This window comes from Coturnix japonica, chromosome 5 (genome assembly GCF_054131305.1).
Source record: "Coturnix japonica strain WE chromosome 5, WE-NBRP24, whole genome shotgun sequence".
Classification (NCBI taxonomy): domain Eukaryota; kingdom Metazoa; phylum Chordata; class Aves; order Galliformes; family Phasianidae; genus Coturnix; species Coturnix japonica.
Window position 1 is genome coordinate 51,514,507 of NC_140667.1, and position 23,923 is coordinate 51,538,429.

The 23,923-nt window shown below is 47.4% G+C and overlaps 1 protein-coding gene across 3 annotated transcripts in view; it reads right to left on the reverse strand.

Annotated features, from left to right (window-relative positions):
* Positions 1 to 12,594: 12,594 nt before the first annotated feature.
* PRKCH (protein kinase C eta) overlaps positions 12,595 to 23,923 on the reverse strand; it is a 97,989-nt gene continuing 86,660 nt past the window's right edge. For all 3 annotated transcript variants that reach the window (XR_014946822.1, XM_015865797.3, XM_015865796.3), the window contains 2 exons: positions 14,924 to 15,067; positions 12,595 to 13,614 (listed from right to left, as the gene is read on the reverse strand). Coding sequence is in view for 2 of the 3 variants with exons in the window: in XM_015865797.3 (XP_015721283.2) it covers positions 13,468 to 13,614; positions 14,924 to 15,067 (291 nt within the window). In the remaining variant the exon portion in view is untranslated. The remainder of the gene's footprint in view (positions 13,615 to 14,923; positions 15,068 to 23,923) is intronic.

The following is a 23,923-nucleotide window of genomic DNA, read 5'->3' on the forward strand; positions in this document are numbered from 1 at the left end:
GGAAAAGAGCTCTAATTTTCCTTCTGACCTTTTAACATCACCAAATGAAAGCTAAGACACCAGCAGAGGTATTTTCTTAAGTCAGTAATGGTTTTGTAGTGACTTGAGAACCAAAGGGCGCCCGGCGCCGACCGCTGCTCTGTGCGTGGAACAGTCATCCGCCATTGTCTTTGGGATTTGGCTTTGCGTTGGCCTCGCCAACAGGACAGGACTTGCAAACAGGGTGAGAGAGCAGCAATCCAAATCCAAATCACAGCAGTGAGGCTGCTCTGCTCGAGCCCCAGCGAGTTCTCCAAATGGGATCGTGCTGAAACCCTGACCTTGCTCGCTCTTGGGCTGCTGAAGCTGCTGCTTACGCCGTTGCCAAAGTTAATTAATTTCTGTATTGATGTGTCAAGCAACTGCCATGAAATCATAAAACAAGCAGAAAGCTGCTGGCATCGTGCAGCAGTTTAAAGGAGGAGAGATGGAACCGACAGTGGGACTCGCAGTGCAATGTGCACAGCCTGAAGAGAGGCAGCTTCAAGGACTCATTTGTATGACTCGGGGCTGAAGTGAATGTATTTGCACGGGAATAAAGCATGTGGAAATGAAGGGAGAATAACCAAGCAGGCCTGATTTTGAAGTTCCACGTCTAAAAGCTGTGCGGTGAGGCCTGCTTTGCTCTGCGGCTCAGCACTCACCCCACGTCCCTCTCGCTCCTTACAGGTCTTCCTCTCCCTGGGAGGGAGCCGTCTCTTGCGACATCGGGGTGGTTTCCAGCACAATGAGACCCTGTCAGGAGTCTTAACTGAATCCAGGACCGAAGTACGAGGGAACCACAAACAAGAGCTGCAGTGTTGCAACACCGTGACGCTGTCACAAGCCATCTCTGCTAAAAATACACCGCTGGAATAAGCTGGCAGCCTGAACAGACTTCAGACTTTCTTTCACCAGATGTGGTAAAACAAGACATCCATCAAAAGCATTAACTCAGAAAGGGCACAAACAGCTTCAGATACTGGGACGAGTTTCCTTTTTTGCCTCTCTTCTGAGTGTAATTTCCCCTTAGCCCTCTCCTGCTCCTCTGTCCCAAGCAAGATCTTCAATTAAAATATCTTTTCCACACTCTCATCACACCAGGATATTTTGGGTAGCCTCTGGGAGGGTAAATTCTTATGTAGGGAAAGGAACCACCAGCCTGGAGACTGAACCAACACTTGTGCCTTTGCTGCAGCAGTGCAGTACCAGAGCTCTCCTATGGGGCTGTTTGCTGGAGACACTCTTGCAGAAGCTGCTCAAAAAAGCAAGGACAGACATTTCTGGGCAATTCCCATCCCTGATGTTTCCAGTATCGTTTCTTTACATTACTGGAAGAAGCAATGAGAATATCAAAACCCCTTCTGTCCTGTGGAAAACGTGGGATTAAAAACGCTCCGTCTGGATCAGACACTGAGAACCACAGAGGTGGTGAGTGTGCAGGAGCAGCTCCTGTCTCCCTGTGCACGGGCCTGAAAGGCAAAGCAGAGGACTCCAGAGCATCACACAGCTTTTAATGCCCTTCCATTGCCTTCATTTGTTAATGGGCAGGAGGCAGGCAGGCAGTGCAGTTAAGAGGCTAAAGAATGTTGTCAGAGATGCAAGGCATGTTGTAGCTCCCTGCTTCACCCCAGCTCAATGATCACAACCCTCTCGCTCTGACCTTCAGAGTGTGTATTATCTATACATGCATACACTCAGGTCCTACAAGACCTCCTTGGCCACAGTGCCTGCTGAAAGCCACAGCCTCTTGGTGCTGCACAGCATCCAGCCCTTGGCTCCTAGGAGATAAAAGAGATGGGGACGTGCCTTGTGCATGGATGCTGGGAGAAAACAAAGCTGGAGCAGGAGCTGCTGCCCCTTAAGAAACATGTCATGAAGACACAGCCCAATTTGCAATGGGTTTAACGCCCAGGGGTTGTTGGTTTTTTCTCTTTTTCTGCACAAATGCTTAAAATTCTCCCGAAACAGCCTTTAAAAGCATTCTGTTTTGAATGCAGTCTGTAAGTTATAGGGGAAAAAGAAGCCCTGCTCCAAGCTGCATGTGGCTGAGCTAGCCAGCATAGGCCGACTATAGGATTTATGCTGCATCATTGTTTTATTTGGCTCTTCCTAATATCAATACCCACTGCGCTCTTGGGGTTGCATTAAAAAGTTAAAAAGGGAACCAGACAAAGAGAGCTCAGGCCAAACTTTGGTGCTGTTAAATCAGTCAATATACAAAGCAGCTGCTTTAAAGCCCAGAATCAATATTTTCCCACCAGAGTCCTGCGAAAAACACAGACCAGAGAAATTTGGGAGGTTCTGATGGAATTTTGTTTGGAAGCTTCTGACTCGGCTCGGATGGCTTTGGGGGCTGGGCTGGGAAGGAGTCAAGGCTGCAGGATGTGTTTATAGGAGCTCCGCACAGGGAAACATTCAAGAGTTGCACAGCAATGCAGCCGCGTGGGCCCCAGTGGTGTTTGGTGCTAGGAAGGGAAAAGCTCAAGCCAAGGAGCTTCTTTCCACCAAAGTGAGATTTGTAAAGGAATCCATGCCAGCGTGCTCCTGCCAGCAGGTCTCTGATCAAAGCGGGTTTGAGATGAATGGAGAATCTCCCCACATACAACATGTAGATGCACATGAATGCCACGCCTGCATTTACTGCCTGCCTCAACCGATCTCTCGCTCCAGGAGATGGGAAGGTCAGAAAATCTGGATCCATCCAGCTGGGATCCAGCATGACACACAGAATGCTGAGGGGGAAGGGAAAAAGATCCAAACAAAACCAAGGTCAGATAGAAAATAAAGCCTGGAGATGTCAGGCATTAGGACCTGGGGACATCTCTGCTGCTGGAAGCCACCACCAAGTGAAGGCCATCTCAGAGGCTCTACCAAGGCCATGAGGCAAGTGGGTCCCAAATGCACCCCAGCTGCCAGTATCTCCCAGCACCTCCCACTGATCCCCACATGCCTCAATGTCCCCATTCCTTTTCCAGAGGAGCAGGAGTCCAGGTGCTGGCTCTGTGCACATGGGGCAGGTTCATGGAGATGGGCAGTGGGGCTGATGGCATTGGATGCTCCCAGCCTGGCTCAGTGAGATGGGAAGAGATGAGTCATGATGGGCAGGAAGAAGGAAACGGAGGGGCAAAGGAGTGGAAGGCTCTGATAAGATGGGACCAACAATCAGAGCAAATACTGAGTCACATAGCAGTAGCTGATTGAGGAAGGAGCACAGTGGGGAGTCTGACTGCAGTGGCACAGAATGTCTGGGCTGCATGGCTTCTGCCCCTGCCGCCATCACCAAGCTGCAGTGCCTGCTCATATGCTGTATTAGCCCCTAAACCAGCTGCTGGGCTGCCTTAATATAAGAACAGTGCCTGGAGGATGAGATGTGTGCTCCCATGGGTCTCCGTCCTGCAGGGATGGCTGTGCAGGCAGTAGGCCCAGGACAATCAGCAAGCATTGCTTGCCATGCATCCTGGTAGAGAAACACTGGTGGTGACCAATGTTACCTCCTCTTGGGGTGATGAAAGAAGAGTCCCTGCCAGTCAAGCCTCTAAGAGGGTAGGAAGGCCAAACCACATCGGTTCAGGTCTGAAAAGCCACCAGCACTGCAGGCTCTGGTTGGACCTTCCAGTGCTGACACCAGGAATGTGAGCTTGGATGTAGGGCTGTGTGCTCTTCAAACATTCAGGTGTCTTAAGGATGTCAAAGCCATAGTAGCAATCCCCTCAAGCAGCACAGACCCATGGCAGACATATGCCCATGACTCCCTACCATGATGGGCAGAGCCATGCTCATTTACACCAGTTTCTAGTGCTGACACAGCACAGGAGCAGCTCGGTGAGCTGGGCAGATGAACAGCAACACCCCGAAAACACAAAGCACAGCATAAATGGTGACAAAATCAACTTCTGGCAAATCAAGCTGAATTTTTTTCCTTGGTACAACAGTGCTCCTCCCCAAACAGGGAGCTGAAGTAACACAGAGGATCACAGACAGACAAAAAACGCGGAAGGAGAGGGAGGAGGATAGGTGAGACAACAAGAAGTGTGTGTAGGTGCCAAGCAAGGCACGTCCGCGGCTGACGTGACCTAACACAGCTTTGCAAAGACCTGTCCAGGCACTGACCAGCCTGTGTGAATACAGGTATGGCTCAGCATGATCTGCTAACCAGGTCAGTGGGAGATGGAAAGTCCCTCCAACGCTAACAAGCCTGTGAACAAATCAAGTGGGTGATGCTAACTCCCACAGAGAACAGATCACAGGACTTAATGTACAGCCCTGCTGTTGCCTGACCACTTGAGCTTCCCCAACCAGCATCAGCCAAACATCGTTTGGATTATGGCAGTCACCAGCGATTGCATCAGTTGGTGATGTATGGTGTTGCTTGGTGGCTGGGCCTGTCATTGCTGCTACAGGCCAGTGCTTCCCAGCCTGCCATGCCTCCCTAGCCACCTTCCATGGCCTTGTTAACAGAGTGAGGAATAATTGGGACATGGGTGGTGGTGCTGGTGGTCCCCAGGGAGCAGCACCCTCCTCTTGGTGGAAGCATATTGCCCATGCACAGCCACTGGAGATGAAGAAACACTGCAGAAAGTGGCTGTTCACAACAGATCTGGGGATATCCTTCCTGGGTCAGAACATGGGAAAAACACAGAATGTTTGTCATGGGCTTATTGCCACAGGTGCTTGCTTCAAAACCAACTCAGCCCCAAGATTTCATGCTCTAGAGCAGCCATGAGTCACGGCTGCTCACAAATCCATTCCAGTGCCTAAAGACGAGCTGCAAGTGCCACGCAGAGCTGTAAGCATTCACACCCCACATAACCACCAGGCACAGCTCTGGTACCACTTTCTCACCTCCATCCTCTCACCCACAGGAGAACAGACAGTGAAACAGCAGTGATCTGCCATGGAAGCAAACCACCCTAGCAGCCCTCGTGCAGCTGCTCCCTTGCCCCACACCACCCCAGGACTGTGGGCACCATGGGTGCTTTCCCTGTGCCACTGGTGCAAGAGCTGCAGCCCATTGCATCACCCTGTGCCACCACCTCAAGGCAGGGCTTCAGCAGCAACAAACCTGGCAGCTCCCTAGGGGGGGGATGTTGGCAGCAGGCTCCACCGTATGAGAGGAAATGGGGAAATGCTTCTTCTATCCTCCCCAAAATGTGCGGGGTTTGGAGACATTTCTGAGCCGTGCCAAAGCCAAGACCTGATGAACAGAGACAGAAACACTGCACCTTCCTTGGAGACCTCTGCACAAGCTTGTAACTGCTTGCAAAGACTCAACCTAGAAGGACAAGGGGTTTAGTTACTTGCAAATGCTGTGGGCACATATTCAATATTACCCATTATGGGCTGGGTGATTTTGCCCAGCAACGCTTCCTTGCAGACCAGAAATTAGGGCTGAAGTAGAGCAATTAGCATCTGATGAAGGAATGAGGAGGTTACAATTTAAGGTCAGGGTGGTTGTTTCTCAGCAAAGTGGAGCCTGAATGCTGTCAGGAATTTCTCAGCAGGACTGTGAGAAAGAAGTTGCTCAGAACAGCAGCTCTGCTTGGGCTGGAGGGTGCTTGGAGATGCTCCAGCTCCTGCATGGTTGCATTGCAGTGAGCTCCATTTTCCTTTCAAAGCCTTTCTGGCTGCATGCAGTGGGCAGTCTGCAACTGTGCCACCAGCACCACACAGGGGAGGCTTAGAAAGAGTTGCAAACCTCATTCATAGAAAAATACAGCTACAAAGGGCTTCTGGTCCAAGGGAGTCCCTGAAAGCCCAGGGATAATGGATGTCCCTGGTAAGAAGCAGGTCAGGACCTCAGAGCTCCCAATTCTCACTGGGGGCAGCTGAGGCAGGTAGGGCTATCACTGAGCATCATCATTGTATCACACCCACAACTTTTAGGCCTTCCTTTATGGTCTTTGCTATTTTTGACCCGCTGTTTAATCACGTAAGCTGCTTTCCAGAGCACCTAAAGCATTTGCAGCACTTGTTGACCTCCACCTGGTGCTCAGCACCTCCACAAAAGGCCAGGAGGGAGATGGTAGAGCCAGGTCTGGTTTGGCCTGTTTTCTTCACCCAGAAGTCCACAGGTTCTGAATAAAGCCAGGTGGGCAATGGGGCAGCTGGCACTGACACGACATGTTTGCTTGGCAGAGACCAATAACAACATATATCAAACAATGCTTACATACAGCTCACCCCACACAGCAGGGCCTGAACCAGAAAGCCAAATCATTTTGGTGCGCTCTCAGCTCCATGACAAACAGTGGGTGTTGGGTTTTAAAGAGCTTGTCACCACGACCTCAATGGCCCACTTTATGTGTGGTGGCATGGAAGGGAGCCCAAAGGTGAAAAGGCTTAATTAGTAATACTGCAAGCTGATTACCAGGGCCCATATATAGGGTGACCTGCATCTACTATCACTTAGTGTAGTAATGACTAAGTACAGCCCGTGGTTTAAATATCTCCCTAATGCTAAAGCTAAATGCATCCATAGCCCTAACCCTCTAATTGAATGATTCTAAATATGATAGATTAGCTTTCCATCTCATTATATGCATCTAAGCAGGGGATGAGGGCGTGTATACCCTGACACGCATGGTTTTTCATTTCTACTGCACTACAACAGCAATTACAAGAAAATTACCTGTATACTTGGGCTTGCCGCACACTTATCTTGTACCTGATCTCAGAAAGCTGCCATATTCACTTCATGATGGTAATAAAACCAAACCACAGAATCCTGCCTCTATCTGGACACCGAGATGCAAAGATGTAGGTGTTGCCTACTGACTTCTGCATGATGACCCTAAAGCAGCTCTGGGCTCCTGCAGCCCCAAAAGTGCTCCAGGCAGCAGTGTGCTGTGGGAGAGGCTGGGAGCAGGAAGCAGGGCAGGGTCGTGGCACAGCAGTTTCTTAGGCATTGACAGCTGATACTCAAGGCCACTCACTCGGATATTGCTGTAAAGTCTCCTGCTTCCAGCCACCAGCTGCATGGGGATGCTCTCAGGAGCTGCTCACTGCCCCAGGAACTACTTGCCATGCCCCAGCCTGAGGACACGGGTGGGTGGAGGACTGAGGCAATGTCCCTGACTGACCTCATGTGCCTCTGCCAGCCCAGCTGAGCACTAACGAGCTTGCTCTGTTGAGGCTCTCACTCCAGGTCCGGCAGCTCCAGGCATCCCATCTCGTGCCTTGTCTTTTGTAGGCACCAGTCCCACTATGGACTGGGTGCCAGCATTGGGCTTCCATCAGAATTTCACCAGTGTCATCAGGCCCTGGTTGTGTATGGTTGTGGGAGCTTCACTTCCTCTATCTTTAACCCAACACAGAGGCTTCAGAGCCAAAACAGAGACGCAGAGCACCTCTATGGTCACGCTGACTGATCCAGACCTGCGCACAAAGGTCTATATACACACACAGACTAATTCATCACAGGGAGATGAGCCACATTATAATTTTGTCATTTTCCACTCAAGTGTCCCAGGCAGTGATTGCAATTTGGGGATTTTCCAGCTCAGACAAATTACCAGGCTCCACCAATGCAGCTGAGACAACCCATTTTTGGGTTACGGCGTCTTCACCAGCTTGGCAATAGCTGAGCTCCCCTCTGTCTGCACCAGGGTAATGCCTGCTGTGCATAGGACACTCGGGGCCATGGTAAATTGTTGCAGTGTAAGGAAAATTAAAGGAGTCAGGGCAACAGATTAGAGAAGGCATCCCGAACTGGCAGTGGAAATTCTTGCTCATTAGGAGCAAAACCAGAAGACAGCTTTCAATTGCCAGGGTGTAATTTAGACCCAGGCTCTATGCAGCAATTTCCATGGGTCTGCATGGAGCCCCAGTGACACTCGGTGATGAAGGTTTCCACAAGTGGAAGTCCAGGCTTAGCTGAGAAGGTCTAGAGGTCAGACTTGCCTTTTTGCCTCCAGTTAAAATTGAATTAAGAGTATTGAGAGTAACCTGGAACACTGGCATGTGATGCAGTGACACAGGGCTCATTTCTCCAGTCTTCTTAGGCAGCTGGAAGCAGGTTTTCCCAAGTGCCCAGTGAATGGTGGAAGCCACAAGCTGAAACAAACACTCTGGCTTCTCCATGGAAAGAGGATTAGCGAGGAGTAAGAATAAAGGGCCTGAGAAGCGGCAAAGAGAAAGGCTGCCCCAAGGAGAGCAACGTGTTCAGATCCGTCTATCAGATAACAATACTCGAGCACAAGCCCGAGTGTGTGTTCACAGAGCATAAGAACAACGGTGACTCAGCTCTAGATGAAATACTCATCCCTACCACTGCCTCCCTGCCCCAAGTACAAAATCGCCTCTCCTGCTCAGACCAACCACAGCACACCTCAGCTGGTCTCCAAAAAGGGCATTACTGCCAGTTATCACAATGCTTTTCTGCTTTGTGTTGCAGGTGTTGCCGCAGCTTTGAAGACCTTGAAATCTTGCTCCTGGAATCAAGTGAGATGAAGAGGGAGCAGGTTTCACTTAAGAAAAAAATACATTTCTCACTGTTGTAGAAAAACTGAAACCGTGACCCCAACCCACATTAAATGCTAGGAAATGAGAAATGAGATGAAAACCAAGGTTTGTTTTTTTTTGATGAGAGGAGAAGGAGGGATGGCAGCTCTAGAGGAGTTGAGTCACCAGTTTTGAGCAATCCTGAACTTGGTGCTGAAATCCTTTATCTCTGCTTTTACAAAACCCATTGCTAACAACAGCTGTGGGAGCTCAGAGCTGGAGTAACAGCAACCCAGAATTGTGACCCCATTTCTCAGAGGTCACCCTCCTGTCCCTTCTCTTTCTTAGCTTTGCACAAGAGGGGAGACAGCCAGGCTTCCTCCCACAGCTTCCATATGGACATCACTAGCACTATGTCAATCTCAGGGTCTCCACCATCTCATTCAGGACATCCAGATGCCAACACTGCTTGGTAACCACGCACCAACCCTTATTTATTGTTTCTTCCACGTTCCTTGTGTGGGCTTGGCTTCATAAGCAAAGGACCTAGGGGCAATGCTGAGCACAGTGCAGTGAGTGGGGACAGACAAGCAGAAGCCAAAGTGATATTCTTGTGCAAGGACTGATGTAGAAGGTCAGCAGTGCTGCTTGACAAGCCCTACATACAGCAACGATACAAGTAGTCAATGCCTTCCCCAGCCTTCCTCTTCACCTTCCTCACTCCTGAGTCTATGCTGCTAAATGGGTTTGGAGACAGGGAGGCAAGGGACCACACAGTGATGACCATACAGAAAGAATAGGAAGAGGTGGAAAAGTACATTAAAACCATCATATGTCTTCTGTTCTTGGGGTTTTATCACTCATCTTTTGGTATCTGGCATTTCTCTCCAAGATCCAAGGCCTGGATTCTCATCAATTCACAGACTCAAGCTTTCATCTAAAAAAAATGTGATTACGAGACATTCCACCTATTGATGTGGAGAAGCGCAAGTCAGAATCTGAAATATTCATAATCCAGATGTTAAAAAAATGAAAAGGTTTTGACATTTATTCTTTTGGAAAGCTCCTGACTTCTGAATGAGCTGTGATTTTCAGAAGACCTGACTCATCATTTCTGAATGCTGGGGTTTGGCAGCCTTGTATCTATTTAGTAATACAAAGCCTTACTTGCAGCTTCCAATAAGAAACCTAATGGTGTGATAAGGCAGATTTTTATCTCATTCATGTCTTTTCCAAATATCAGGAAATGTACTTAACAGCAAGAGTTGTAAAAGCTGTGAAATGATTCCCTGGGGAGGAGCAGAATCCTTGTGACTACACAGCACTGGATGAACCAACAGCTCTCTTCTTTCTGGCTTGGATAGAGTGGATGACCCCAGACACATTTTCCCCTTCACTTCTCTTGGCTCTGTCTAACCAAGTCCTCATACCGCAGGCACTGAAGCCCGTCTCCTGTCCAACCGGGGAAACAGCAACTTCTGCAGGAGGAACACACAGCTTCAAGCAAAAATACCGCTGACAAACCATTTCACAGAGTCATTAAGGTTGGAAAAGACCTCTATGATCTAGTCCAGCCATCAACCCATCCCCACCGTGCCCACTGCCCACGTCCCTCAGTGCCACATCACCACAGATCTTGAACACCTCCAGGGATGGTGACCCCACCACTCCCTGTGCAGCTGTGCCACTGCATCACCACCACCTACACCATCTGCTTCTTACTCTTGACTTTCAAAGGCCTCGAATGAGACGCAGGCCATTGAACTTTATAGCTAAATTTCATCAACCTCTTTGAAAATGAAAGGATTGCGCAGAAGACGAATTCTGAGACATCAAAGGGACCTTCCCTTTTCATGCCAGCACTAAAAGCAGTGCAATGGGAACTAATTACAATCTGCTCTATTGCCAGTTTTCACACTGGAGCAAAAACAAGCATTTTATGCTTTAAACCTTTCTACCTGTGTCTGCCAGCTTACACTCCTGAAGCCAGAACCAAATTACTAGGCTAAAACCATCTTGCATTCACTCAGGCATGCAATGAAGCCAGAAGAGCTGGCAGGCCAGCTCATGGAAAAGCTCTTTTTTTCCCCCCTTCCTGCTTTGTTTTAAAAAATCAACATTTCTTTACATATTCAACAGCAGCGTAAACATTAATTCAGCTTTTCCAAAAGCAGCTCTATCGCACAGATACTTTTAGATGAGCTGATCTTCATCTGTGCTGCTGACAGAGTCTGGAGGGAGCACAGCTGAAATGGCAGCTTCTCGTAAAAGTACAGCAGAGTTCACGGATGTCGGCCAAATGCGGCTGACTCAAGATCTGCTGACTCGAGCAGCTGAAGTCATTACGTAAACAGGCAGGCAATGGAAGGGAAAAGCTACCCTGAATTATGAAGCAAGATCCAGGTGAAATTGTGAAAATCAAGGGCATTATAGCAGAACATGAGACTTCTAGTCCCAACATGCTGTCCAATGAGGTTACGGGTAGGGTGGAGTGACCCTGACGGCACTGGAAATCAATGAGGAGTGAAGCTGGGGAAGAACTTCCCTTTGATATTTCATCCCTGCCCCATCAAGTCAAAACCCCTTAGGCCAGAGCAGGAACTGGCTGGCCAGGGCAGGAGCTCTTCCTGCTCTGTAGGATGGCCTCGGATGCCATTTTACATCTCCCAGTGACCTACAAGCTTTCTGATTTACACTTCACAAAAATCACAATGGAGGACCTACAGAAGTGTCCTAGATTCCATTCCCTGAGCTTTCAGGACAGATTGGTTGGGATCTGTTATTCCAACACAAGTCTCCAAAGGCAAATCTTCCACATGCTTTGTGGCCATCTGCAGTATAAGCAGAGCTGCTTGGACTCCACGGTCATGGAGATGGGATCAACTGTTTTGATGCTGAAGACATCACTATGGCACCTGGAAGAGGAATCATTCCAGGAGGTCTCCTGAGCCCCAAGGAAAGCACAACCAATGAAAACCTGGGATATCACCAACATGTTGGCAAAACCAACTGTCACTTACTGTTCTCCGGCACTGATCTCCAAAGTGGGATGGCTCGTTCATAATCCTCAACAGAGAGTGAATCAAAAAACTCACAAAATTCATAGAAGGTTGCATCAAAAGTTTTGGTGTTCCAACTCTTGGTGGTCAGATTTGCTGCAACTACCCCTTGGGAAGTTAGAAGTGCAGCAGTCAGTAACACTGGGGCTGCTTAACAACACCAAACACTGTGCTTAACACACAAGTTGGTGAGGTGCCACAGTGACCCCTGCACACAAATACGTTCATTCCCGTATCACTTCTTCCTAAGTGAGAAAGCAATTCAAGCTAATTTGCACAGCTGCCTCTTGGATTAGTTTTCTAGATTTCCACTCTTCTTTCTTTCACACACACCTGTCCTTCTTCCTCTCTTGCCCCATTATGATGAAGCTGGCTATCTACAGATCAGCACAGGCCCGAGAGCCTGACTGGTTGCAATACAGCCAGAATATGTCCACAGAAGGGAGGAGACCAGAGGATGAAGCCATGCTTAGATTATAGAGAAAATGCAGGAAATAAAGAGGGAGGTGTGGTACGATGCACAAACACAAAGGCAAAAAGAGTCCAAAGGTAACAAAACCTATGCCCGAGAGTTCAGTGGATGGCTCAGAGGTAGAAGTAAAAGGCAAAAGTAAGGATAAGTAAAGTCAAAGCCCTTTCGACAAGAAGCCTGAAATCCTTCTTCTTCTCCAGTAACTCATCAGCCCAAGAAGAGGTTATAATCCTGACATAACAGCTTCAAGGTGAGCACAGAATGCAAAGTTGTGCCATGGAGGCACAGGAAAATCATTCAGCTCTCAGAGGAGCAGGGAAATCACAGAAATATCTCACAGTCCGACTTCTGTCTGGTTTCCACCAAACAGCACTAAAAAGTTGCCTCTGTCTGCCTGGCAGAGGCTTGAGGCTACAACTGAAAAGTGCCCCTGTGAGTAATAAGCCCTTAAATCTAAGACAAACCAAGTCACCATTTTCTTAGATAAGGCTTATCATTCTCACGGGAGAAAGTCATCCTTTTACGTTACCTACTGGTCAACAACTTCGCCTTCAAGGGATTTCCCAGCTTTGCAGCTCCCATCACAATAACGTTACCAATCAATTAAGCGATACCACTTGGGATCAAAATTTTAATGAGGCACTAAACCCACAAAAGGGGCTCTGTATAGCATAATTAAATAGAGCGGGCCTAAATAAACAGTAAGGTTTTACTGGTTACATTATAGTCGAAAACAGCTGGGAGGCAAAGAATGGAGCATTGAAGATGCGTGACGTAAAAAGGCATTTCACAGAATGCAACACTGAAACTTTTCATATCGCACCAGCAGTAAAACACAACGAGCACGTGACTTCCCTTTGATTTGGAAGAATCTGTGTGGGCACAGGGCGCTTGTTTTTTTTTTCCTTCTGCCAGTCAGCACAATGAAATATTTCACTTGCAAACCCAAACAGCGACGAAGAGAGTCATTTGTCCTTCGGAAAGAAATAAATACTTCAGAAACGGGTCAAGTCAGCAAGAATATCTGTTTCAATCAGGCCACGGGATGCTGGATCATGGCTCTCAAATGCTGGACAGTGCTGGGACTCCACAAAACAGCCTTGCAAGCAATGACAATTATTACAAGTCTGTTAGGCTCAGAGCTGCAAGACACTTGTTTCGTGCTCACGTCAACTCGAATTCGCCGCAAGCGATGACATTCAGGCTGAGCCAACCAGCTCAGCATCCAAATCTCCGTCTGCAGCAGCTATTTACAATATCACATTTGTTCCACCCTGTCGATATTTGATCCAAGAGCTGAATAAATCCTACAGACACAGGAAGGTTTTGATTTCACATTAAGGTAATGTTGACGGTGGTGCTGCTGTATCATGTAAAGTCAATGCACTGTTACTTCTTGAGAATGAAATTTCTGGTAAACCTGGTTTTCATTTCATTCCCCCCAGTTCTCTAAGCAGCCTTTCCTCAGAGTTGTAACTATTGCTGCAGTTCTGGGCTTGTGAACGAAAAGTTTCTAAATTCATCCTGGTTTATCATTGGAAGAATTCCTTCTTCAATGGGAGTCAGAATGGGCTCCTCTTTTATAAAGTCGGGATCAAAGTTGCTCACGTCGTCTTTGGATTTCTGTCAAATGGAAAAGACAAAGGGAAGAGACGTCACAAGTGTGCATCGCCTGCTTGATACTCGCTTTGCATCTTTAGTTTTGAGTGCAATGAACCATTACCTCCACAAAGCTTACAGAGAGATTTTTCTAGGGCAGGACTGGGAGCAGCTGAGTGCCCCTCAGAGCCTCTTACAGTGTAAAGCCTTTTAGAGTCTTTGCAGGCTTCTGACAAACCTCTCACTGATTTAACTGATACTGCTGCTGACAGGTTGCCTGCCTTGATACAGCAGGACAGGGCACATAAATCAGTTCCTTTCCTCCAATGTTAGCACAGATCAAGCCATTCAAAATGGTCCATCAGCGGTGTTTCCAGTTAACTGACTCCATACAGTCCTTCCACATCTGCAGTGCCTCAGCTGGGCTTGCTGGGGGGTACACTCCCCTACATGCAGTCATTAAACTTGCACGATGACTCTGTCCTACAGGAAGATAAATGGCTTGACTCCAGGTGTTGGACTCCTGGCTTTACCAGACAAAGTGGGACTGTTTACAGTGTACACACACAAATTGGGTTTGTGACACATTTTGACAAGGCATGTGTTATTTCTGCATCCAGAACAAGACGTTTTATTAACACTTCAGTCTAATGTTTCCAGATTTGGCCTAGATCATGGATGTGCTAAGGAGGATCCCTTAGTCTTTGATTAAGGTTAAAAAATAATCAAGTGGCTAAGATTGTACTGCTGCAGTTCCCCAGTATGCTTTATCCTGCACTCATTGAGCATTGTGGAGCAGGACCAAGCTGCCCACCGCCATTAAGAGTCAGCAGTGTGACCACAGCATGAGACACAGCCAGCCTAAATGATATCTTCACAGGTAGTGAAGCCATAGAGAGAACCCTGGAAAGACTCTCCACAGGAAAGAACATGGCAGAGGGACATGTGGAACCACTGGGAAAATGGGCAGCACTGCTGGTGGAGCAGGCAGAATGGGGATTACTTACGCTGTTTTACATGTGGGCAAGGCAAAGGGTAGTTAGGTGCCTGACCTGCAGCACCTGCTTTTACAAACCTGCCTCTTCTGGCACTGAACTGACTTCGAAAATCCAGTATGGAGAAGAAAAGCAATCTGGACAACATCACTTATCCAACCAGCAGCCAAGTCGAGACCAGAGACCCACCTCCTGCTTCCCAGACCAGGGCTTCTGAGTCAAGGCTGCACTTCCTCCTCCACCTTTTGAATGTTGCAGCAATAAACCCGCTTAAAACCCCAGAAGAGACAAAACAAAACCAGGCCCCTTTCTTTCCCCCACCCATCCTTCCCACGTACAATTCGGGGTCTGAATGGTGGCTCCATCTGGCGCTGGTTCAGCAGCTCCCAGTCCAGCTCTTTGAAGTAGGGGTGCCGCAGGATCGCGCTCTCACCACCCAGCGCTGTGCTGCCCAGCCGCATGCTGGGGTTCTTCGTCATGAACTGCAAAACAAAAAGGGCTGTTTGTTTCCTCCTGTCCGGCAGGGTCACAGGAGAAAGACCTATTAGAGGTGGCACAAAAGCTTGTCCTCAGCTTTCCTGTTGAACCCAGTTGCTGGCCAGACTTCTCAATTTCACTGTACTGGAACTGCATGCAAGGAACTTGACTCATTCTCTAGAGGAAGAAATCTGGGTGTATTTCTCCCTGGTCTCATTATTTCAGTCAAAACCTTGGTAACCACAACAAGAAAAGAAAGATGAAGTGTGTTGCTTGTAACGTTATAGATGTTACACGGTGTCTGGGGTGTTATTTGTTTCTGTGTTAATTTCTGAGGAAGCTCTCACTCCGTGCTGCTCACCCGCCAGCCAGGCTTTGGATGAGAGCCTGTCCTGAGCTGTGTCTTTTTCCTAAGCCTCAGCCCGCTGAAGTGCAGCCAGAAGCCTACGCTTTCCTTCCTGTCATCTTAGGAAACAGAGGAAAACCAGCGAAGCATTGGCTTTCAGAGTTCCCAAAACCTTGAGCAGATGAATACTTGCAGGTGACTGTCCTCCTCTCAATGTTCAAACTCCAAAAGAGGGTTCCCTTTTATAACATGCTTCACTCTGCTACTTGCAAAAAGAAATCTGAAACTTCAGCCAAAGCACCCTGATTTACCCAAGGAGCAAAACAAAAGCCATAGACCATGCACACAGTGTGAGACAGCATTGGTGGCTGCCCTCGTTAGGTCCCAACAAGAATGATGAAGTGCGAGTGCTACAGATATTTCTTAAAGGGAAGGGAAATATTGGGGGAGAAGAAGAATCCTTTCCCAAGGCAGGAAAAGAGCTACTGTGCTTGTTAACTCAGGATTCTAGTTCTTAGAAACCCAGTAACACAATCTTTTCCTTCCCCTCAAGTATTTCTAATTCATCGGAGAAACCAGGTTATGTTTAAGTTGGGAAAATAGCTGCTTTTATTTGCCTATTGAAACAGCAACATAAAGCAAGCCCCACTCTGGTGGAGGTGTCCAGACGATTTCCTCGAAGATGAAAGAGCATTATGTTTAGCAAACAGCTGAACCAGCCAAACCAGACAATCGGTCACTGTTTTGGGAATGACCAAGTCTGTTACATCTGGGCTGTGGGGAAATGAAGGGGAGATGCAGCAAGAAGCCAACTTGTTTCTGACTGCAGGAGCTTTTCAGCAGGGACAAACTCTCCTAGGTCAACAGGATAAAGTCTGGTCATTCCCTGCCTAGAGAGATGACAGGGAGAAGAAAGAAGACTGCTGGAGCACTCCCCAGTGCTCTGTCTGAAGGGGCCTTCAGAGACAAGGATGAGGGGATATCTGCAGCTCAGAGACCTTGCAGAACCCCAGAATCTGCTAAATTGGCACTAAAGCCCAGCTCCAATGTGACCTCCCCCCATCCTGACCCCTCTCAGGACAGGTACTGCTGCTGCATTCCCTACAGCAGAGCTGTTTTCCACCGTCTCACACCAAATCATCAATACAAAGCACTGCTGAGTGCATCCAGGTTGCAAGAGCCACCACCAGGACAGGAACAAACTAGCACGGCTCCCTCCAGCTGGGGTGTCTGTGTGCTCTCCCTGGATTCTTCACTCACACAGCTTTCTCAGGGCCAAGCCAAAGGAACAGTACAATTTCTGTTTTCTCCTGACCCTTTCAACCCATTTTTGTCCCTTCCTACCAACAGAAAACAAACACAATTTGTTTCCCAAGGGACTCTGGCCCAAAATTTCTGTGTAATTCTGTTCTCCGGACAATATTTTGGTTTCCAAACTAGAAATACGTCCAACCAAAATTGCTCAGAGACTTAATTCAAACAAGCCTTTGCAAGTCTTTAACTAAACTTCTTTGGTTTGCAAAACAGGCCAGAAATCTCCTGGTAAGCCCATGTTTCTCTAGTAATTCCCTGCCCAGATCTCTGTCCCCACAGATGGAGATCTGCACCTCACTGGCTCTGATTTGCATTGCTGGAACATCTAGAAAGCTCAAATGAGATCAGAGCTCGCTGGTTTTGGAAGCAGTAATGACTGGAAGAGTCCAAAAGACAAGACAAAGAGGAGAGAAAGAGCTGGGAATAAGGCCCATGTCTCCTGGCTCCTGACCTACCACCAGCACCATTACACCAGGAAGCTTTTGCTAAACATCTGTGTAAGGAAAAATCATGTAAGATTTAATCTCTGGAAAGTTAACATGTTTTTTGTTGCTGTTGTGTTTTTTTTTGTTTTTTTTTTTTCTCAGGTTCTCATTCGTGCTCAACCATAAGAGACCAAAACCTAAACTGGACTGCTCATTCCCAGACCAGTTCAGGGCCCTGAGATATAAAAGTGTGTTTACATTCCTGTTTGCTTGTTTTGTTCAAAGTGATGCCAAAATTGCACCAAGCAAAGGCATCCGATGCAACAAGCTGAGAGCCAACGTAAATGCATTCCTCACTACTTAAAACACCCCTTTTGTTAGGATAAGGATTAGCCAAGAGCCATTCCTTGAGGTGGGCTGTTTTGGGCTCTGAAAAAACAAAACTTAGGAGTCAAAACAAAGGCTATTTAGGGCTGACCAGCTAGCTCTGATTTGTGCACTCAACCTGTGTACTGAGAAACCTCAGCTGACACCAGGCATCAGGCAACTCTAGGCTCCATCTGCTCCACGTTTGCTGTACAGAGAAGGCAGGAGGTGAGCGAACACTTCAAACTTACCCACTGCTGGAACACGTTCTCCTCACTGGCTGCTGAGAGTGATGCTGGGCTGCAGCGTAAACTCTCTGCATTAATCCTCATCACAAAAGCAGTAAGCTGATGGACAGGATACCCAATCAAGCAGCGCCATCCCTAGCCACCAGGCACATGCTCAGCACTGCTGCCTCTCTTCATCTATAAAAGCAGGGTGCACACACCAGCACCCAAAACACTTTGGCAAGGTTTTTTAAACTCCCAATAGCTTCTTCCTCAAATAGTGCAGCCCTCTGAAGCGAGCTAATGGAGTGTATATATGCAATGCGCTCTATAAGAGAGTATCAGTGTAACATGAAGAGGCTTCTCTTTCATAGGAGTCAAACTCTAACAACTTACTTCAACAAGAGGGTAGGATATCATTTCAAAGAATAACCTCTTATCGTTACTTCCCAACCCTGATAAATGTACTGTACAGTGTGCTGAGACCTCCTGACTGCATCTGTGCATGGGAACTGGTTTTGTACCTGCTGTACTGTATGAGAGATATGAATCAATATATGGCATTATTGAAGTCAGTTTCCACTAGAACATATAGCAAACCCACTCAAACCCTACCTGAATTCACCAGAAATTACTGCACTGACAAAAAAAACCTGGATGATGCAGTTTGTATTGTGCAGGTCAGAAAGAAAGAAGAATTTAATGACCTCCCAAAGCTTAAAGTCCACGAACTCCTCTCTCTCTCTACCTGAGGCAGCATTGACATTCTGCTGCTGCAACAGGGCAGTATCTGAAGGCCTGTCTCAAAATGGCTCTGGTATCTGTTGGCACTTAGGGCATAGAAAACAAAGAACTAGGGATTTCTGAAGAGCTTAATGACCAGCCCAGCTTTTATCTCTGAAATAAGTACCTGGAGTCTGTACCTACAGCTCTGACCATGTAAGCAGCACCTCGGAAGCAATCAGCAGCAGGACACGTAGAGATGTGTGCCCAGAGCACAGATGCTGCCCTCTGCCCAAGGGCAGGCTGTGCAGGGGAAAGCTTTTTGGAAATGCAGCTCACCTTTAGCTGCATTCAGAAACAGCCAGGCTCTGGGGCTGGAAAAAGCCTTACAAAGTGTTGGCTGCTCCTGGCATCCCCAGGAAGGCTGGGGTCAGACTCCTGCTTCACAGCTAAGCTCAGGTTGGTTAGCAATAAGTGTCCTTCCAAGTACAACTCTCCAGTGTTTTTGCAGGTGGTGAAAGAAGATGTTCTGCAGAAAGTTTTTCATGGCAAAAATTTAATCTCCCAGTGTTTATTATCTCTAATTTTGCAGAATCCATAATGAACGTCACCCTCTGGTACGCTAAGTCCAATGAAGAAACACAGAAAGAAGTCCAACAGTAACACCAACAAAGCAAACTAGAAATGTTCCTTAGCAAAAAGAAACATGTCATCACTCCCAGCAAAATCAATAGCAGGTCAAGCAGTGTTCAGCTTGAACCTGGCCACCAGGCCTTAGCTGTGATCATATCCAGCCATGGGGACTGCAAAGAGCACCCCTGGGCTGGGTCCCTTAGGGCAGACTGGAGCAGGGCTCTCACTGACCTCAACTAACCCCTCAGCAACAGCACAGCCAAATCCAGCAGCAGGAAAGAGCCAAAACCATGACTTCATGAAACCATTTGAAAACATTTACTGAAAGAAAAAATGCAGCAAGCCACGACAAGAAGCGAAGAGGTGGAGATCAGCCCTTGTGTGAAGTTACAAGGAAAAAATGCAGAAACAGCAGCGCCAAGCAGGGGGAAAAATCTGCGTCAGCCCTGGGAGCTCGGCCCATGGGCAGGTGAGGGAGCGTGGAAGCTGATGGGACCATGCTGGGAAGGGTTGGAGTCCCCCAGCTACAAGAACAGGGCTGTACTGTGCTTCTCCAGCACTGCTGCTCCCGTCTCAAGAGGCAGCGTGTGTAAATGAGTGCAATGGCTTGTAGATCTGTAAAGGGATGTTTGAACAAGGCAGATGTTCACAGGTGTTCATTTCCTAGAATTTACAGGTTCTTTCTCTCAATAGTGATATTCTGATGCATTTTTATGTAATTTGTTTGCATGCTAATTGCATCAGGATAACTCAAGCTGTGAGTAATATTACAGTGAATAGATTACACGAAGTTCCTTCGTGTTCTAGGAAAACAGGAACAAACCCAGACCCCTCCACAGAAGAAGTGCTCTCCAGGAATACAATCATTCCTTTCACACTGTCAGCCATCTGGAAGGGGAGTCCATTGTAATTTCTTGTGTGAAAGAACATCTTGGATGTCCCAGCTCCCCCCCAGCACTCTGTTGCACTTGGCAGAGCGCATTCACCTTGAAAGAGAAAGCACTGCCCCTGAGCAAAGCATCTGTTAAACTCAAGCCCACGATATTCCCCATTTTGCAGATTGGGAGGATGGAACCAGAGGAACTCCTGCTTTGCTTTGCTGAGCCCAGGGCAGCCTGCCACAGGTATGACAGCAGATCTTCAGCCCCATATCCTCACCGTGACAGCTTCTCAAAGTCTTCACAGAACTACAGAATCATAGAACCACAGAATGGCTTGGGCTGGAAGGGGCCATGAAGATCATCCAGCTCCAACCCCCCTGATACAGGCAAGGTTGTGAACTACTGCATCAGACACCAGCCCAGGCTGCACAGGGCCACATCCATGGCCTTGGGCCCCTCCAGGGATGGGGTACCCACAGCTCTGGGCAGCACTGCCAGGGCCTCACTACCCTCAGACTGAAAAACTTCCCGACCATCTAACCTAAATCTCCCACCTTTTAGTTTAACCCCCGCCCATCCTCACCCTATCACTATCCACCAGTGTAGAAGTGGACTTTTAGTCAATTTCTTCAGGACAGTGCCCATGCAGTCATCAATCCCAAGCTGACAGAAGCAAGAGAGATTCGCCAGTTCATGGCATTAACTTTTCACACCTGTTGGTGTTTCTTGTGTTGCTATTAAAGTGTGGAGCAGCAGCACAGAAGGGTAAAGCCCTACAGTCTCCCCTCTAGTAATGAGGGACTTCAGGGATATCTCGAGGTACCAAACACGCTATGTTCATTAGGATTCATATGCTGAACTAACAAGGCAGAAATACACTCAAAAGGAAATAAGATTTCTCAAAGATCCATTTGATCTCAGACAAAAGGGAGTCGTTACATAAATAGGGCAATTGCTCTAATTAAGGCTTCTCTCTAAGAATCTCCTGACAGAATGCTGCAGTTTGAAAACAATTTGCTTGCCCGTTATGTAAGGCAAACAGACCTGCAGTCTGAGGTTTCACTACCCCTCACCCACCCCTAACAAAGAAAAGAAAGATGGCTCTGTGGCTCTGGTTGTCAACATCTGTATTATTTTTTATGACTGGAAGTCAAGAGGCTTTTTAATAGCAGAGAGACCTTTTTATCCCTTCTTTTTTCCTTCAATGAAAAGCTGCTCTTTTGAGCCAGCCTTGCACTTTTGCTCACTTGGGCGAGGCTCCTACCACCTTCCATAGCTGTTGTAGCACAGCCTGGTTATTTCCCTCTCCAGGTAAAAAAAGCAATGGGAAGAGAGGTAAAAATCAATTGTCAGCCTTGCTCCTAAATAAACTAAGGTAGACAGAGCACCTCACTATGGGATGGGCACACCTGGCTCCACATTTCCTGGAGGTTCAACTTTGTTCACCATCATTAGGTGAGACTTGGGCCAAAAATAATACTGCTTGAATAGCTACAAACTTCCTTGCTGTGTTGGAATCTGCCTCCCTGCCTCCTCCCACCCAATTTAACTCATCCACACTAATGCAGAATGAAAAGGCCACAAACACCAGACGCAGGAGCTTTATACAGGGCCCTGATGATAGCTACTCATTTTCGACACTCCTGACTTTGGTACTCACCTAATAAATAATACAGAGAAATTAACTTTAGTCATCAGATTATTTAACACAGGTTTGAGTCAAGATGTCACTCTACCAATCTGTGTTTTGAGAAAGAATGGGCACAACCCAACTCCCGCATGGATCACCCTCTGTATGGGCTGCTTGGAGCTTCGATATTAAGCTGCTGCTGTTAAAGTGCCCCAGTTGGATTATGGAGACACCACGGGGATACGCAGGTCAATTACTAAATCAATACATCAATCAGAGTAACACAAACGTGCAGAGGGAATGAGCAGCGCGCTCATTAACAGACAGGAGCATGATCCCACTCTCCTTTTAACCAGCTCTAAGATCTCCCTAGGGTTGCACGAGAAAACAATTAATCCTTTTCTGATAGTCTTGTCAAGAGGAGCCGGGCATTTATTACACAACCCTGGGTGGCCTATTTACATAGGGTCAAGTACAAAGGGGGCTAAAGTGCCCCAGACAAACCTGTAAAGGCCAATTAGGGAAAAAAAGAAAAAAGAAAAAAAAAAATCACAGGAAAACACTTCAAAGGAACTCTTTCATGGTCGTGGTTATATTTCAATTCTTTTAATTTCAAAGTTCCTGAAAAGACACGGTGGGTCAGAAAGGTCAACGCTGGGAGGACGAGTGGACAGAAAGAGCTACAGCCCTGAATAGCCGGGACAAGGGGAGATTTATGGCCCCGAGGGGAGCGCTGAGACCCCCCAGTTGGATGCACTGTCTCTCCATGGGCAGAGATGGCCCCAGCTGCAAGCAAAGAGTGGTTATTCCCATGTCCAGGTGGAGGCCGGGTTCTCAAGGGAATTCTCGGCCCTTCCCCAAGATTACATTTTAATGAACTCCACCAAAACACTCCTGAGGGTCTATAATCACCATGTCTATCCATGGCAGAGCTGAGCAGTCAGCCCAGGCCACAAGTTTTAGGCTTGGCCACAAGAATTACCTCTTCCTATGCACCAAGAGCAAGCAGACAAAAAGAAAGTGGAAAGTTGGCACAACGAAGGCCACTTTTTTCTTTTTATTTTAAATCTCTGGCAGGAAAGAGATGGATGAATCATAATTGCTACAACAATAGGCAGGGTTAGGAGCTTTTGTTGGGAAGCAAATCTGAGCCTGTACGCTGTGGGCTTAAATAAGAAGCCAATTTCAGCCTATTGAGAAAGGAAAGGTAAAAGATCTGATGACAACTTCAAGATGAATTTGGCTTTGGCAGGCTAGACACGGATGGCATTAGCTTTCCTTCACAGTGAATTATTCAGAAGCATGAGGCTATTACTGCGGGGAAGAGGAACGCATCGGAAAGGGGTGTGATCAATCAGCAGAAGAGATTAAAATCACTGTGGAACACTGATTGCTTTTTAAGAATTACACGGCAAAGGGACAGGACATTATAGTAATGGAGATGCAAGCTCAGGCAAAAGAGGCAAGACGGCAATCTGCGGCAGAGCTCACTCGGCCCTGTCACTTAACCACACCACATGTTTACTGCATAAATGGTTCAGACGAGAGAGATCGTTTAAAGCTGTAGAATTCCTTCTTGCTTGGGAAACAACCGGCTCCAGGGTCCTGCTTTTCCTGCAGAGGCTCCAGAGCCAACCAGGAAATGCAAGATGAAAGCATTTTTGAAAACAAAACAAAGCAGAAATGTTTACACAGATCCGGCATAGGGTTTCACAGAGATTCAAATATCTGCCCGAGTGTGACAGCCAAAGCTTAATCAAACTGTGAAAGGGATTTATGGAGCCGGCCAGCTCTGAAGGGATGCCAAGGAGAATAATTTATTGGAATATATGAAGGCATTTTTAATATCTGCCTCTGTTAGCTGGCTCCTCGGCTCTGAGGATAAAGCAACGAGCCCATCTTGCTCCCTCTTTGATTTCAGTGGGTCCACCACTGTGTTGTTCCTTTTCCTTTTAATCTTTGTTTAAAAATCACTCCCAGCATCTGGTTCATTCAAAAACCAGCTTCATTCTGACTATTCCAGCACTGCATGTGGAACAGATTATGTGCATTTTTCCATCCGTTTTAAAGAGCCCGGCTCAGATCTGCAGGATGCAAAGGCAAAGAAGAGCCATGTGCCTTGTGCAGCAGACAACAAGATACGTGGACAACATTATACCATCACCACCTGGCTGCTTTGCTTTACATCTTCTCAGCATTTAGGTGAGGACAGAGGAGAACAACACAAAGGTCTGGCCTTGCTCACACTGCAGCCAAACTGACTGCCCAGGGCTGAGGGAAAAGGCAAGGCATAAAGGCAGTGGGAAGCAATTGCAT